Source organism: Corvus brachyrhynchos, unplaced genomic scaffold (genome assembly GCF_000691975.1).
Source record: "Corvus brachyrhynchos isolate BGI_N302 unplaced genomic scaffold, ASM69197v1 scaffold175, whole genome shotgun sequence".
Lineage (NCBI taxonomy): Eukaryota > Metazoa > Chordata > Aves > Passeriformes > Corvidae > Corvus > Corvus brachyrhynchos.
Window position 1 is genome coordinate 2,960,797 of NW_008238448.1, and position 14,690 is coordinate 2,975,486.

The following is a 14,690-nucleotide window of genomic DNA, read 5'->3' on the forward strand; positions in this document are numbered from 1 at the left end:
TAGCATAGCACATTGTCAGAAGCAGAGGCTTGTTCAACGGCAGAGAGGCTGAGGAACACAGAATAAAATTTAGCCAGGAGCTCTAAGCCCCCCTACATGCCCACAGACCACCTTTATGAGGTAGAGTTGGTAGCACAGCCCCTCTGGGGGCTCCTCCTGCAGCAAACAGCTGCACCATGGCAGCTTAGCACCTCCTAAAGGGGAGGCTGAGGCCGACTCTTGCTGCCAGGCAAGCGGCCTTCTAGGGAGTCCCGCATGAAGGCTCTGCTGTTGCAGCCCATGTTGCTGTAGCACACGAGCTCTTTGCAGCCCAGCTGGCCCAGGGCAGCCTCCCAGGTCTCTCAGCTGCAGCAGATTCTTTTAATGTGGCAAGTACTTGCTCTGTTCATCTCCACGTGCAACCACACCAGAGATCCTCTGGATCACAAAGACTGCACCAGCCTTTACAAAAAAGGCAGAGTAACTTTGTGATGCATACATGTTCTTCGCTGACATCTTGGAGTTGCATTTAGCATCTTTATTCCTGCTATACATCCATGAGATGAGGAAGCTGAGACCCTGTAAGTCGATCCCATAAAGCCAGTGGCTAAATGCAGCCTTCCCACTTCCTGGGATGAACTGTGGTGTGGCTAACTGCATTGCTCAGTGACCTGAAATCTCCTCTTTAGAAACAAATAAACAGAAAACAAAACCAAAAAAGGCTAAAACTCACAACATATAAAGAGACTCACTCCTGAGACACTGATAAGACTGGAATGATACATCATTTAGGAAACAGATGTATCAAATTTGCATTTATCTTATTATGGAATATAAGTTAAAGAAGTTATTAGCTAGTAATGTGCCAGAATCTTTACATCTGTGACTCATTAGCCCTGCTGTGCACATGGTCCATTTCTCTCCTAGATAAAACTACAATACCCATGTAATGGAAAGGAGCACAAACAAGAAACCTACATAAGAAGTAAAATCTGAATAGCAAGCAATAAATGACATTTATTGAAAAAATGGATAAACAGAAAATTTTTAAACAACTTCATTTTTTATTTATCAGCCTTTAGAATTACAGCACAGTAATTTTCAGTTACCTCTAAATTAGTATATTTGCAATTGGATGTTTTAAACTCATATTAATTTGGATTTATTTCATCTTCAACATGATGGAGAACCGAGAATTAATTAAGAAAGGCACTTATGCAGAAAATATACTGGTTTGTCATGAAAGATTTTTTTTTCCTTGGGAAGAAATGGAAGACTTTGGAAAGATTTGTGTAGCTGTACACAAAATCATTTACATTCAGCACTTCGCAGTCCAGCCCCAGCATTTTCAAAGCTTCCCAACACCCCACAGGCAAGTTCAAGATCAGCTATCAGTCCTGCGGTTTTCTGCCTACATAAACAATACGTGAGAAAAGGGGACAATCCCATTCCTCCATCTGCAGAGTAGTTACTTCTTTCAGCTTGTTCCCAAGTAGGACAAAGCTTTCCTTCCTTTGCCCAAAGCGGTCATAATCTTAGACATAACACTGAGATACGTGCAATGCCAGTTTGGACCTGGATCATCTCCCCATGAGTAACACCCATCTTTGGAGAGAGCCAGAAACACGGGAACACTAAATGGAACCCAGCAAAGAAACTACAATGGGTCCATAGTTTTTGCATGTGTGGGAGGCTTTAGAAGGCATTGCACCCTCTGGCATCCATGAAAGATAATGTTGGCACACAATGTGCTTCTAAAAAGGCATAAAAAGAGCTGTCCTTCCCACAAAGTGAGTTCTCTTCCTTTCCTGTCACTGCTATAAATACAGCCACAAATATCCCCTGGATCTGTTTTATTTTTTCTCTATCTAAATCTGTTCTGAACGACGGATTTAAAGTTACTCAATTTTCTCTTTATTTGGTTTGATTCTTGAACTGCACATAGGAAGGGTTCTTGTTCTCCACCCTGGGAGGCCCTAACAGAGTACAAAACACTACAGTCATCAACAGCGACCACTGGTCTACTAAATTCCTCTGCTGACAGCTACTCAAGCTCACCCTGAAATGCTAGCTGGCTACAATTTCTAAACTAGCACAGTTGTTGCATGCCTCACTGCCATTTTTGCCCAAATGCCAAGCAAAACACAATGCTTGACAGAGGGTAACAGCCATGGGACCACCTTACCTACCTGGCAGCGTAGGTAAACCCTACTTGCCCCATACAATGGCTACTGAGAAAACCAAGGGATGCCAGAACATGGTATCATTCCCCATCTGAATTTATAACTAGATGAAATAGTTCTCCTGTTACATTCCTCATAGCCTTGAAGGATGTAATTCCCACTAGCTGTCCTAGATTTTTCACAGTACTTTCAGCTTTGTCCACTGGTCCACACGAGGTCAATATTATAACCCTGTCACAAGGCAAGTATGGTAACATTAAGCAACAGTGTTACTGGTTTTACACTGCGCTGCATACGCTCCAGTTTGACTATTGCATTTGCTCAGTATAGTAAATGTCATAGTCCTCCCTAGGATTTTCCTTCTGACCTGCCAATAAACCCAAGCTGCACAAGCTTGCATGTTCCTGTGAAGACATGGTAAATGAGACAGGAATTACCACCTGCTGTTCTCTTGCACTTCCTAAGGTTACAGCCAGCTGCTGCTATTTCACATCAAATCACACAGGCTTCAGGCCAGAGTAATCCTGACACTCTTTATGGCTGCTCTGCCTCTCTCCAACACCACCTCCAGTTCTAATTAATCCCTCAGACTGAGTGCCAGTCCTGTGGCTAATTATTGTACCTGCCCTGGGGAACACAGTGTTTGGTATCACCCTGTACAGTGCCATGGACTCTCAGCAGGAGCTCTTTTATATAATCCCTTTTATCATAACTGCTGCTTTCTCCAGCAGCAAATCTGCTAACAAAAACAGTACACCACAACAAGACAAGAATCCAGAAATTTCTTTTCACTTTGGCAAACATTCAGAAAAGAGTTTTGATTTGAATACATTATATAATGATTCACACTTTGTATTAAAATAATAAAAACATAGTGTTTAAGATCTGGCATAAACAGATCACTGTAGAAGCATTATTTCCTATTATCACCTCTGTATTCACAGTGAATTCTACCTCACACTGCATTCAAACTGAATAAAAGTCAAAAAAGCCAACTCCTCTACTTCTGTCCGACAGATGAATTTTCAGCGAGGAAAATGTCTTTCCTACACAACTCAATTATGTGTTCTGATGAGTGATCACCATCTGACCTCCATAAAATACCCTTCCCGAAGGCAAACCTGCTACTCTCACTGAAAGTGGTTGTAGGCATCCAGTCAACTGCAAGATGGGATGGTCCATAACCAAACTGCTCCTCAAAGAAAAAATATTCTGTCCTGGCTTGTGGTTCTTCTCAAATTTTATACCTGCTGCACTTATGTGATGCAGGTTAAGTGGCTCAAGCTTCTTCTATGATGGTTATTAGGATTGGATTAAATTTTTTTAGAGCTGTTTTCAATCAAATTTGCCTAACTCATATGTTCAGTTCTGCAGCACTTTTGCATGACAGCTGTAGTTGGAGATACAACAACTTCATGATGTATTTTCAGTCACAGGACGGGATGGTAGAAAAAGGAACAGGATGTACAGAGACTTCCTTCCTCACCATTCCTCTGGCATTACTAAAAAGGGGCAAGATGCAAGCCAACTGGTGGAGAGCAAGACAAGCACTGCCTAGCTCTTAAGACAGGAATGACAACATCCTCGTCTCGGGAGCAGGTATGTGGCACTTTCTCTGGAGTGTCACAGCTGTTCTGCATTCCCCAAGGGAACCTCAGGAGCTGAACATCAAAGGCATAGCTTGGCCCTAGAGAGTCATTCACAGCCAAAAGGACGCTCTTGTGAACTCTGACTCTCAAGTCGGAGTGTCCCAGTGCTTTAGACAAAGTTGGCAGCCAATACCATCTGAGTTCTTTCCTAACTTTTCCTCATTACAGAGCTCCAAGTTACCTTGCTCCAATTTGTTACCCTAGTTTCGCCTTAATGGAAAACAGGGGAGCCACAACAGCCCAACACCAGTGAAGTAGAACAGATAATTAGTCCCAGGAACGGAGAAGGTAAATACCCCTGCTGCCTCCTGGCAGATAAGGAAACAAAGTCTTAGAAGTTAAATTAACTGCTCACAGACAAATTGGCATTAAACCAGATGTCCAGAAGTTTTCTCAATGATTCTGCTTCAGTGAAAGTTATGTTAACAGAAGGAATCACTAATGCTTTTTAAATATTCTTATTGTGGCACACTAAGAGTGCAGTCTGAAACAGTAGCTAGATACAGCTTATAACTTGATCTATAATTTGATTTACACAGGGCAATTAACAACAGAAGAAACAACCATGAGTGTAATCATACTGGTAAAGTATGAAATTAAAGCAGCTCTCTGTGTCTGCTACATGTCTGAAGTAACATACAGTAAAACAGAAAATATGCTTTTAGACATAAATAAGAATCATCAAGAGCAGTAGAAATTCATAGAGTATGTTTAAATTATGCAAAATTGTATTTAATTAACGTAATATTTTGACTCTAATACTATACATTTTCACTTTGACAAGATGTTGAATGAGGATAAAAATTATCAGCATGAAACTTTTGGGAACAAGGCTTCCTCTAACATAAATGATTTACCTACATTCATTACAGTTAGCAATGTCAGCCTGACCTCACTCCAAAAAACTAAGTTTTGCTTTTGGGGAAGACAGGAAATCAGATTAACTTATATATTACTACTTATTTTGTGAAGCAAACCTGTTCCTTTCTTTAAAAAAACCAAACAATAACAAAGAAAACAACCCAAACCAAAATCAAATCCCCCCATATAGTACCAAATAGGATGGCTTTAAAGGAGGGTGAAAAGTCAATGGTCATGGTTTAATCATCATTCAGTAACTAGTATTTTCTAATTTATGACTGAGGTACTGATTCTAAGGACATGAATACAGATTTTCCATGCATTGTCACTAGGAGTAGGAAAAGGCTCAAAATATTATATATTTCCTAGAAACATATTAACTAATAATAATACATACATATTAAAAAAGGCTTTTTAAATTTTTCATTTAAAAAAAATCAGGTCAAAATTTACTGCTTTCACACCTTCAATTTCCCTTTAATATGGGATAGTTTATAAAAGTTGTATCTATAATAGAACAAGTGAAGCAATACTTCACTTTTAAAAGAGAATTTATGTCTATATATACACACACACTTGTATTTAGTTATTTCAGTAAATAGACTGCTTCCAGGACTGGTTTTGTCAATATTAGGTAATTTTGAAATAATCTGTCAGCATAGAAAAGTAGAACTTGCAAAGCAATGATTTCTCTCTACCAGGCAGAAAATAAGTAGCAAATATATTAAAAGTAAACAGGGAAAAGGATTAACTAGAAAAGAACATTATATCTTTATCTGAACCTAACTGTTTTAGCAGGACTCAAGGAATGTTTTTAATCTTCAAGTCAATAAAGGTTAACAAAATAAAATAAACTTCTGAGTTCCTGTCTTTTCTAGAACTTCATCTTTCCTGCTTAAGACATTTTTAGAGATATTATCAGTTCTGTGCCACCCCAGCCAACAGGAAAACTTACTTAAACATACCAAAAGGAGAAAAGCATTTTATGAAAATACTTAATATGGCTTCTGGGTGGTATCTCATTTCACCTAGACCAAAACCAATTTAAAACCAGCTGCTAGCTAATGATTTCTAGCCCTGATAAGTAAGAAATCACTCATGTATCTGAACTAAAGGACAGAAGATATTTATTATGTCATTTACAGAAGGGTGTTGCTTTCTGTTGAAGACTGAGGCAAAGAAGGCATTAAGTACCTCAGCCTCTTCCTCATCCTTGATTACCAAGCTCCCCTCCACATCCAGTGAAGACATTCTGTACCAGCTGTTCTGTTCCCAAACATTGACCTCTGAAGACCAATTTCCATTATCAAGGTACAGTCTCTTCTTGGACAGTACATCCTTTGCAATCCTACCATCATGATATTTTCAAAAGCTTTTTGTAAATTGGACTAGAGCTGAACAACAGGAACTGAGCAGCCTGATATCACCATCTAGTGTAACAGTCCACAGACTAAACTACATCATTTTTAGTTTTCTCATGGCTCAGTACAGTAAAGCAAATCTCCATGGACATTTCATGAAGCCATGCCCTCTGCAAAAAGAAGAGCATCCAAAAGATGTACTTATATTACCATTTCTTACACTGGTATCGAGGAAAGCTAGTTCTGCATTTGACCTAAATGTTTAGTCAGCCACAACTTCACAGTAATTAGAGATCTGATATAAAAATACATAAAGAGATAAAAATATAATCTTTTCCTAGTAAGATCAGGACTCACCATCACTACCTTATTGGTGGTCTCATATGATTAAAAGCTATATTAACTTGCTGCTCAAACTCACACCCAGGGTATGAATTTCAATATCACTCACACTACTAGAATGTGTTTTGGCTCGTATTTTCCACAGACAGCATGGACATAGGTAGATCAAGCCACATGGCATTATGAACTAGAGCCCTTATGCCATCTCTGCACAATGAAGGAGACTGATCCACACATTACTTCTGAATACTTACGAAAACTCCTCAGATTCTTGAAAAAAAAACCAACACAAAACCCCAGCCACATTATTCTAAAAATACAAGTACCTGACCACTGGGTGGTATTTGCAGGGTTGAGTTCTTAGTGTATGACTTTATTGAAGGCATTTTCAAGAAAACCTGAACTTCAAAGCAGTTCAGTATATATTCTACATGTCCAGTGACTGCAGATATTTTGAAATAACTGATTACTATTTTTGCAGTTTTGAAATTATTTCAGAAAGAAAGATCCTGCAAAAATCTCAAGGTGAAAACTTGGGTGGGTCAGAAACAGCATTATCTTTGCCTCTTGCAAAGTGTTTCCACAAACATCTTTTCTTTTCAGCAGAATTTTGGAAGTGTAAGGTCTCATCTTGACCTGGACAGTCTACATTTTATTCTGATTTCTTTTACTAAAATGCCTGGAAAGAAAGTAGCTTTTCTAAAGAATAACGGTCATTTTGAAATTTCAGTCATAGCTTGGAACACTAACAGTTTTTGCTAAGTTAAATGCTTATTTCAAGCCAATTATGTAAAAATATAAACCCAAAGAAACGTCAGGCACCTTACCTGTAAAAGATGAATTAGCATGAAAATGTTCACTGCTCTTGGATATTATATCCAATCTGTCTGCAAACTTGTCAAATCCACACATTAATGTCATGCCCCAGTGACTTTCGGGTACAATATTTCTCAAAAATAATATTGTATGCCATTACCTCCAAACCCGTTTATTTTACACAGGCAGTGATGGAAAACTACGTGCAAAGGTAACCAACCAGGACTAAATGGGTTTAGTTTCATTTGGTGCATGAGTGGCTTACACATAAAATTTCCACTAATTATATTGAAAATCCGCTGGGACAGCAGGTTGAGCAGATTCACCCTGAAGACAGTCATCAGAAGAGATAACTGCTGTACCATGAAACATAAAATGGTCAGAGGCTTCATGGTACTTACTACTTGTGAAATATGCAGGTGGAAAAAGGAGAAGTTGTTGTAGAACACATTCAAAAGAGACTAAGGGAAAACCAATACTGGCTAAATTTCCCAAGCTAGACCCATATACTTAAATAGGAGGTATGTTACTGGAACATGCATCGACTAAAGAGTTGGTGAAATTTCAGCTTGTCCACAAGATGCTAGTCACCACCTCTTCCTCTCCACTTCTGACCTTATTGAACTCCTTTTCTGTAATCAGATACAGAATTCAGTCTCAAGTGCCAGCTGCTGCTGCAGATACAACTTTGTGATGTCCTTCTACATGAACTCCTCAGGTTGGATATTTTCTGCTTTTTATCTGCACTTGATTTACCAAACCCACAAACAGTCATAACCATGATTTGTATGGCTCAGTAGCCTGACAGTACACGGAGTGTATTTTGGCAAAGTGGGACACAACAGCCTCTGCATAGCAGAGGTCCCACTGCAGTAACACTGACCAATCCCGAATCTTATCAGGCACTGCCAACACTTCCAGACCTGGCACTGAAAGCCACACATGCTTCACCACTCAATAGTTCTTACACCTCTTCAACATTTTGCCAAGATATCTGCATCATCATTCCCTTGTGTTGATACCACTTCATTTGTTCTCCAGTGTTCAGACCTCTGGGTCTTTCCCTGGAAGCTTCTCCAACAGTCATAATTCCAGATTCTTATCCTCACTTATGTAATATTCTTCACAACGTTGCTCTTCCGTATTTGTTATTGCATCCCTCTCTGATACTTCCATCAAATGTTCTCTCCTGTTCTTTTGAACCTAAGGCCACAGTTGTGAATGTGAATGTAAGAACATGCATCCTTCTGCATGTAAGGCCACTTAGTGCAAGCACTTACACATGGGCCTGTCTTATGCCACCTGAACGGAGCATCCTCTCCTAAGCCACAGGCACGGCACTGCTCTGCTTCCCTGCCATCTCTCTCCTCACATTCCCCATGAAACTCTGTAGCACAGAACCAGACAAAATACCAGCCCACTATGGCCTCTGAGAGATACTAAATTTGCTTAGAAGTTAAAAGGAAATTTTTTAATTATTCAGAACCTTTAGTTCATGTATTAGTTAGCTTAGAAAAAAAGCACGTTGCTCTTGCTGTTTCTCTCTACTTTCTTTTATTTATTTGAGTAGTTTTCCAACTCTTCTTATTGAGTTTCAACTGAAATAATATTTAAAGTTGTTCACTCTCAGGCTGCTGTCTTTATGATGTGCAGCCCTAGCACCAAGCATAACAGGACACCTTGGTAGTTAATAGAACATCAAAATCAGCTGTAAAAGCATGTTGTGACTTTAGATAATCTTACTGACTGAAAAAATTTAAAATCCAATTAAATCAAATTATATGAAACAAAACAGTAGAATAAAATAAGGGTGCAAATTCAAAATATTTAACATAGTTAACAGAAGAAAATAATCCATGGAACATACTGTTATGGAAAAAATTATAAATATGTAACTGAAGAGAGGTACTATATTATCTGAACAATGTAACCAAGCGTTTTCTAATGAAGCACAGATGTAAAGAAGAGTGAACTAGCACAGCCAATCCATTTGAACTTACACTCCTGTATTCCTCTATTTCTCTGTTAAAATAAACATGATATTTAGAAATTAAAAGGACCTTTACATTTCCTAAATTAAACCATGTTCTAACTGTCTGGATTGTAACTACAAGGTGATAATATTGCTATTATTAAAAATATTAAATACATATATGTCAGAGAAAAAAGCTAATACATGCATACATTATATTTGTTTATAATTCACTAAATATTAGCTACATTTTACATGAAATCCAGAAGTACATTTATTAGAAACCCCCTGGCCCTCTGCATTGTGGAAGCCCATGCATGGTGTGAACACATTGCTGGGGAAACTGAATGGTTTGGTTAGGAAAGCCAGCTTTATACAGCAGAGCAAAATCACTGTGAAACCTGCATCCACTCATAATGGAAACTGTACCCTATGGAATCACTCAAATCTTCCCAGACACTACCTGCTCACGTTCAGATTACTGTCCTGCAGACACTTCAACATGCAGGGTAAATGCAGCTAATAAGCATAATTAGCTCAGACAGTGTATTTTAATTTAGTTTTGCGCTAAAGGCTAATTGCCTACTCAGCGAAGGGGAAGTGTAACATTTTTTTTAAGATGCTTACCCGAGGGCCCTGATCACCTTGATCTCCCTGCAAAGTGGAAAGATGAGATGATAGGTTTAACACAGCATCTGTGTGCTACCCAGCTCTCTTACATAATCTAACATTTCACTGCATCAATACAAACGGTCTCTTGAGTTCATGCTGGGAGGGCTTTCCAGTGACCTTGTAAGAATCACCCAAACATCAACTCACCTTCTCGCCTTTTGGACCAGGAGGGCCCTGAAAGAAACAAAGGCAAAGATTAATTACTGATACTGATGAAGTCCTGGGACGCAGCAAGAAACAGGTCTGCGCCAACCTGCAATTTCTTCCCAACTATGTATTTCCTTAAAATTTTTAACTCCAAATGCCCGGGCTATTCCAGAGATGGCTTCTTCACTCTACTAATAATAGGAACTGTATGCTATTCCTTGAATAGTTTGCTAATCCTGTGTGTTGAATCAGCCTACTTAGACAAGCAAAACTATGCCTCAAATGGCAAAATTTCTACTGATTTCACTTAGGGACAATAGTTTATCTCCTATCAGATAATAAAAGTTTTCTAAGACTGTAAAAGTTCTTTGCAAGTGCACTTAATAAATTCAAATACATATAAATCTGTCCTGTATTTTGGCACCCTTCTTGTCTTAGATTGCCAAAGAAAAATAGATTAGGAAATCTAAAATTAGGGTTTTCATTCCTTTTTTTGGAAATACTGATGTTTAGTCTCAAGCATACTGTTTAGTCAAAATGAGCTCTTTGTGTAACATGATTTTGCAGGAGTATAACTTTTTGTTACTTACCACCCAACAAACAGTAAAGTGACAGAATCACAAATATGGAATCACAAATATTCTATTTTTATTGAGCACTTTCCAGAAAGCTAGCAGCAGATTTCTAAACCACTAGTTTTTCAGGTTAGTATCTTGTGAACAAAAACGCCATCAGTCTGCAGAAAACTCGCTGCTGAGACAGTGCAGACTCTACCTCCAGCTTTCTAAAAGATATGCAGGCGTTTCATTACAAAGAAGGACCTGAGATACATATGAAAGCAGCTGTAAACAAAGAAGGAGCCATTCCAGCTAGCATGGTTCACTGTTAATAACACAAAGAGAGTGTGTGGCAGTGTGTGTGTTTGTGAGGGTGTACGCATGCAGAACAAGAAGAGATTGTCGCCAACAACACGGGCAAAAATTCACGTGGTTCACATAAATGCAGTGGAATGGAGGTCAGTCTGCTGTGTATTAAAGACTTGATCAACCACAGGAAAGTCTTTGAGAATCCCTGTTGTAGCCAGTTTTCTGCTTAGTTTTAAGGGCTTCTGATGCATGCCAGAGAAGAGCATCTGCTGCTAAATATTTCAAGGAGTTAAAGCATATGCCTCTCCTTCCATGGTCTGCCATGTCTTCTGTCTGCTGCCAAGGACAAAGAAACAAGTCTGCCTCCTGATGTCCCTACGACTCCTTCAGGCAGGACAGTGCTCACTGCCGGCTGAGTGGAAACTATCTGCTCAATTAACTATGACCCCCGCCCACTTTGTGTTGCCCTGCAAGCACTTAGCCTCTTTAAAAACAAATTAAACAAAATAATTTAATGAATAAATACAACCTAGCTGCACCTTTAAGGTCTCTCCATCTGTTTTTTTTTTTTATACTTTTACTGTCCTTTCCCAGTTCACGTGTTCACAGAAATACATACCAAAAACTACACGCAGCCCTGTCTACTTTTAGCTACAGTCCCCACATACAAGTACTGTGATGTGACATTACAGCAGAGCAGGTCTGCTTTAAAACTTTCACATACATGCCACAGAGCTTGTGAATTTGCAAACTCATACCATCAGTAACACAGTAATTGCTAGATGGGAAGAACTAAACTCAGTGCTGGCTGTTGCTGCCTTTTCCATAGTGAACGCTGAGCACAAGTGAAAGGCTGTGCTCACATGTTCTACCTCCTTGAATTATCAAGCCATTACTGGCTCTGAATATCTTACTGGCTGCAAAGTGCAAATAGCATGACCCCTATCTGCTACAGTCAGAATCCAATTTCTTGGGCCTTAGGCATGAAATTATAGGTAACATGACATGACTGAGACTGTAAACAGATGTTGCCTTGCGGGAGCTGTTGCTGCCTTCATTTAGATGCTCAATGCCATTTTTATGCCCAAGAGTGGCCCTGCTTCTGATGCGTTTTGGCTCATAACTTTTCTGAGGGGTGCTCGCCACAGCTCTGCCTGTTGGTAGAAGCTAAGACAGGAGAGATCACATCAGCTGCCTGAACTAAGCTGGCTCACTGAAACAGAAACAAGTTAGAGCTCACATGAGCGGTTCGGCCACCAGATCTGCAGGGCTACTGCACTGCCTCCCTGGTACAACTGCTGGCAGTATGTTCAGCCATCTCCAGCTGCACAAGCAGCCCCTGCCCCTACCCTGCCTATTTTCCACCATTCAGAGTTCTCTGAAAGCACAGTTCATACCCATACATGTTTTTTAGTAAGACTGAATCATATATCTCTTTTTTTTCCCTCCTTTTTCTGTGCAGGATTTTCTGAAAATGACCTGTGCACATCATAATCAGAATTAGTTTTGTGTCTCATTGTTCGGTGTTTTCTCTCCCTAAGTGGCATACACCATCATCTCTATCAAGTCACCTTTCCAGCCCACAAATTTTTCATATAAGTCTTCACATGTATCTGACAAGGTTACTGTACCAGGAGTTAAAAACAGCTTTCCAAAAGCCCACAAAAGCACTTCTGGTGTGAACATTCTCACAAGTCTCTTCCCTTGTATTTTCAATGTTTTTGCTTTCCACAAGAGTCTTGAAAAACAAACAAACAATTGCAAACAAAAATAGCTCTTTTGGATGCAAGTGAAGAGAACCAGTGGGGTTTCTTGAAAATAAAAATTAATGCAATACTTTCATGGCTCATTCACCCACCTCTGGCTTTTCCCCCACTGTTTCAATTGTCCTCTATTGTTTTTGCAACTTTAAACAGAAAATTCCTATCCTCAGCCTTTGACATCTTCTTTCCATTTGTGCTGAGAAATTCTCCCAAGGCTTCTACTGCAGAGTTTATTAGTGTATGTACACTGAGTGGAGGCAGGGAGGAAGAAAAATCTGAGGAGAAGTTGGGTTTGTGGGGGTGGGGTGTGATTAGGAGACAGATTTGTTTAAAGGAGGGCAAGGTTTCTTCTGTTTAAGGGTACAGACACAAAGCACAGAGTGAGTAAAATAACACTAGTTTTGTAGGCCACAGCATAGACTTGCTGCTTTTTTCCCGGGGAGACTTCTGTGCTTTCGTTTATGAGATGGCAGAGATCAAACCGTGAGCTGCCGAACAAATGTGAAAGCATTTTGTGTAAGTTATATGAAACGTCTGAGGTCAGAGCATTTCTGAAATAACTTTACAGTGTTTTCACTGGAAACAGAGGCTCTTTTCTCAAAGTGCAATTATCTACTCCAGACTACTATACATTTCCAAGGAGAGTTTATAGCCTGTTTCACATAAGCAAGGCCTTGTAAATCTCAAACACATGCAAAATCTGCATTCATAATTAGGCAAAAAATACTACTGTTTTTAAAACGAGGTCTCCTAAAGCAGACTGAAGGCCTCCAGGCACCTGCCAGCCAAGAACAAAGCTGAAATCAGGGTCAAGTCCAAAGAACAGCTAGGTTCAGGATTACCAACACGTGACCCCTTTTTCTTTTTTCCCCTTTTTTGCTATCAAAATCTCATTTCCATTCTCTGATGAAATTTTCCAGAATAGAATAGAAGGGCAAGAGAATGCAGTACTAGAAAACAGGAGACTGATCCTTGCAGTCTTCAACAGAAAAGATTCCCTTAGAATTAACTGTGATCAGCATGATTTTTTTCACACAGCTGGAATTTTATAATTCATTCCCTGAAAGATGCTAATTTTGTATCCTACCCTTGAGGCCACTGCCACCTATATAGTTTTGCAAAAGTTAGATTCAGAGACCTCTTAAAAAGCCAATAGTTGACTTATATTGGTTTTACAAACACTCATAATTATCAAAATTCTCTTACAGATATATTTTCTCCACATTCCTATTGCTACAGACCTGCCTTCAGTCATAATACAGGAAGTTCTGCAGCAAACTCACCCAGAAGGCTCCAAGCATTGATAGGACAGTAGAACTGAAAATAGTTGGGGATTCTCAGTACAGGGTTCAAAGAAACAGCCATGTTGAAGGTTCTGTAGAAAGCTCCACAGTCAGGACAGAGGAAAGCAGATTTTTCCTGACTGTTAGACAGCACATATGGTGCCTCTGTAAAAAGGACCTGCCAGTCCCCAGCACAAGCTGGTGACAACCAACCAACAGAATCAGCTGGACTGTGACAGTCCCAGGTCCCACTGGGATCATCCCCCTTCACAGCTCCTAAGGAACATGACATGTCAAACTTGACAGCTCCCATCACACAGAGCTACCGCGGAAGACACAGGTAATAGTAACTTTTCAGACACAGTCACTCTCCACAGGCTAAAGCAAGCTGGCAGCTGGAAGACTGAATGTAGTTTGCAAGGTTCAGCCTTCATTGTCATTTGGGATCAAAGAGCATACAGTGCAGTCATCCCTACCAGCAACTACAGCACCCACAGTGTGACTGGCAGGCCAAGGGAACAGCAGCCTTGCAGAGAGGAGCAGAAAAGTGAGCCAGCTATTCCAGTGTCATCCAGACAAATCCAAAAAGGGAATCAATTTGCCAGCTTAGTTGAATCATGTTTTCACAACTAAACAGCACGCCATACATTGCCTAAGTTAATTCAATACTGCACATTACTTTGAGGGTAAAAGGTGGCTTTAGCACATAACAACAAAATAATCAGATACAAAGGTCAAACTTTCTTTCTTTGAAACCTGACTCATGACTTTGATAAATTACAAGAATCTGACTGGA

General features: G+C 39.7%; 1 protein-coding gene across 1 annotated transcript in view; it reads right to left on the minus strand.

Annotated features, from left to right (window-relative positions):
• The window catches only part of COL25A1 (collagen type XXV alpha 1 chain), a 305,105-nt gene that overhangs the window by 93,972 nt on the left and 196,443 nt on the right, over window positions 1-14,690 (minus strand). The window contains exons 7-8 of the mRNA XM_017736775.1: window positions 9,983-10,009; window positions 9,791-9,817 (exon numbers count right to left, since the gene is read on the minus strand). Of these exons, the coding sequence (XP_017592264.1) occupies window positions 9,791-9,817; window positions 9,983-10,009 (54 nt within the window). The remainder of the gene's footprint in view (window positions 1-9,790; window positions 9,818-9,982; window positions 10,010-14,690) is intronic.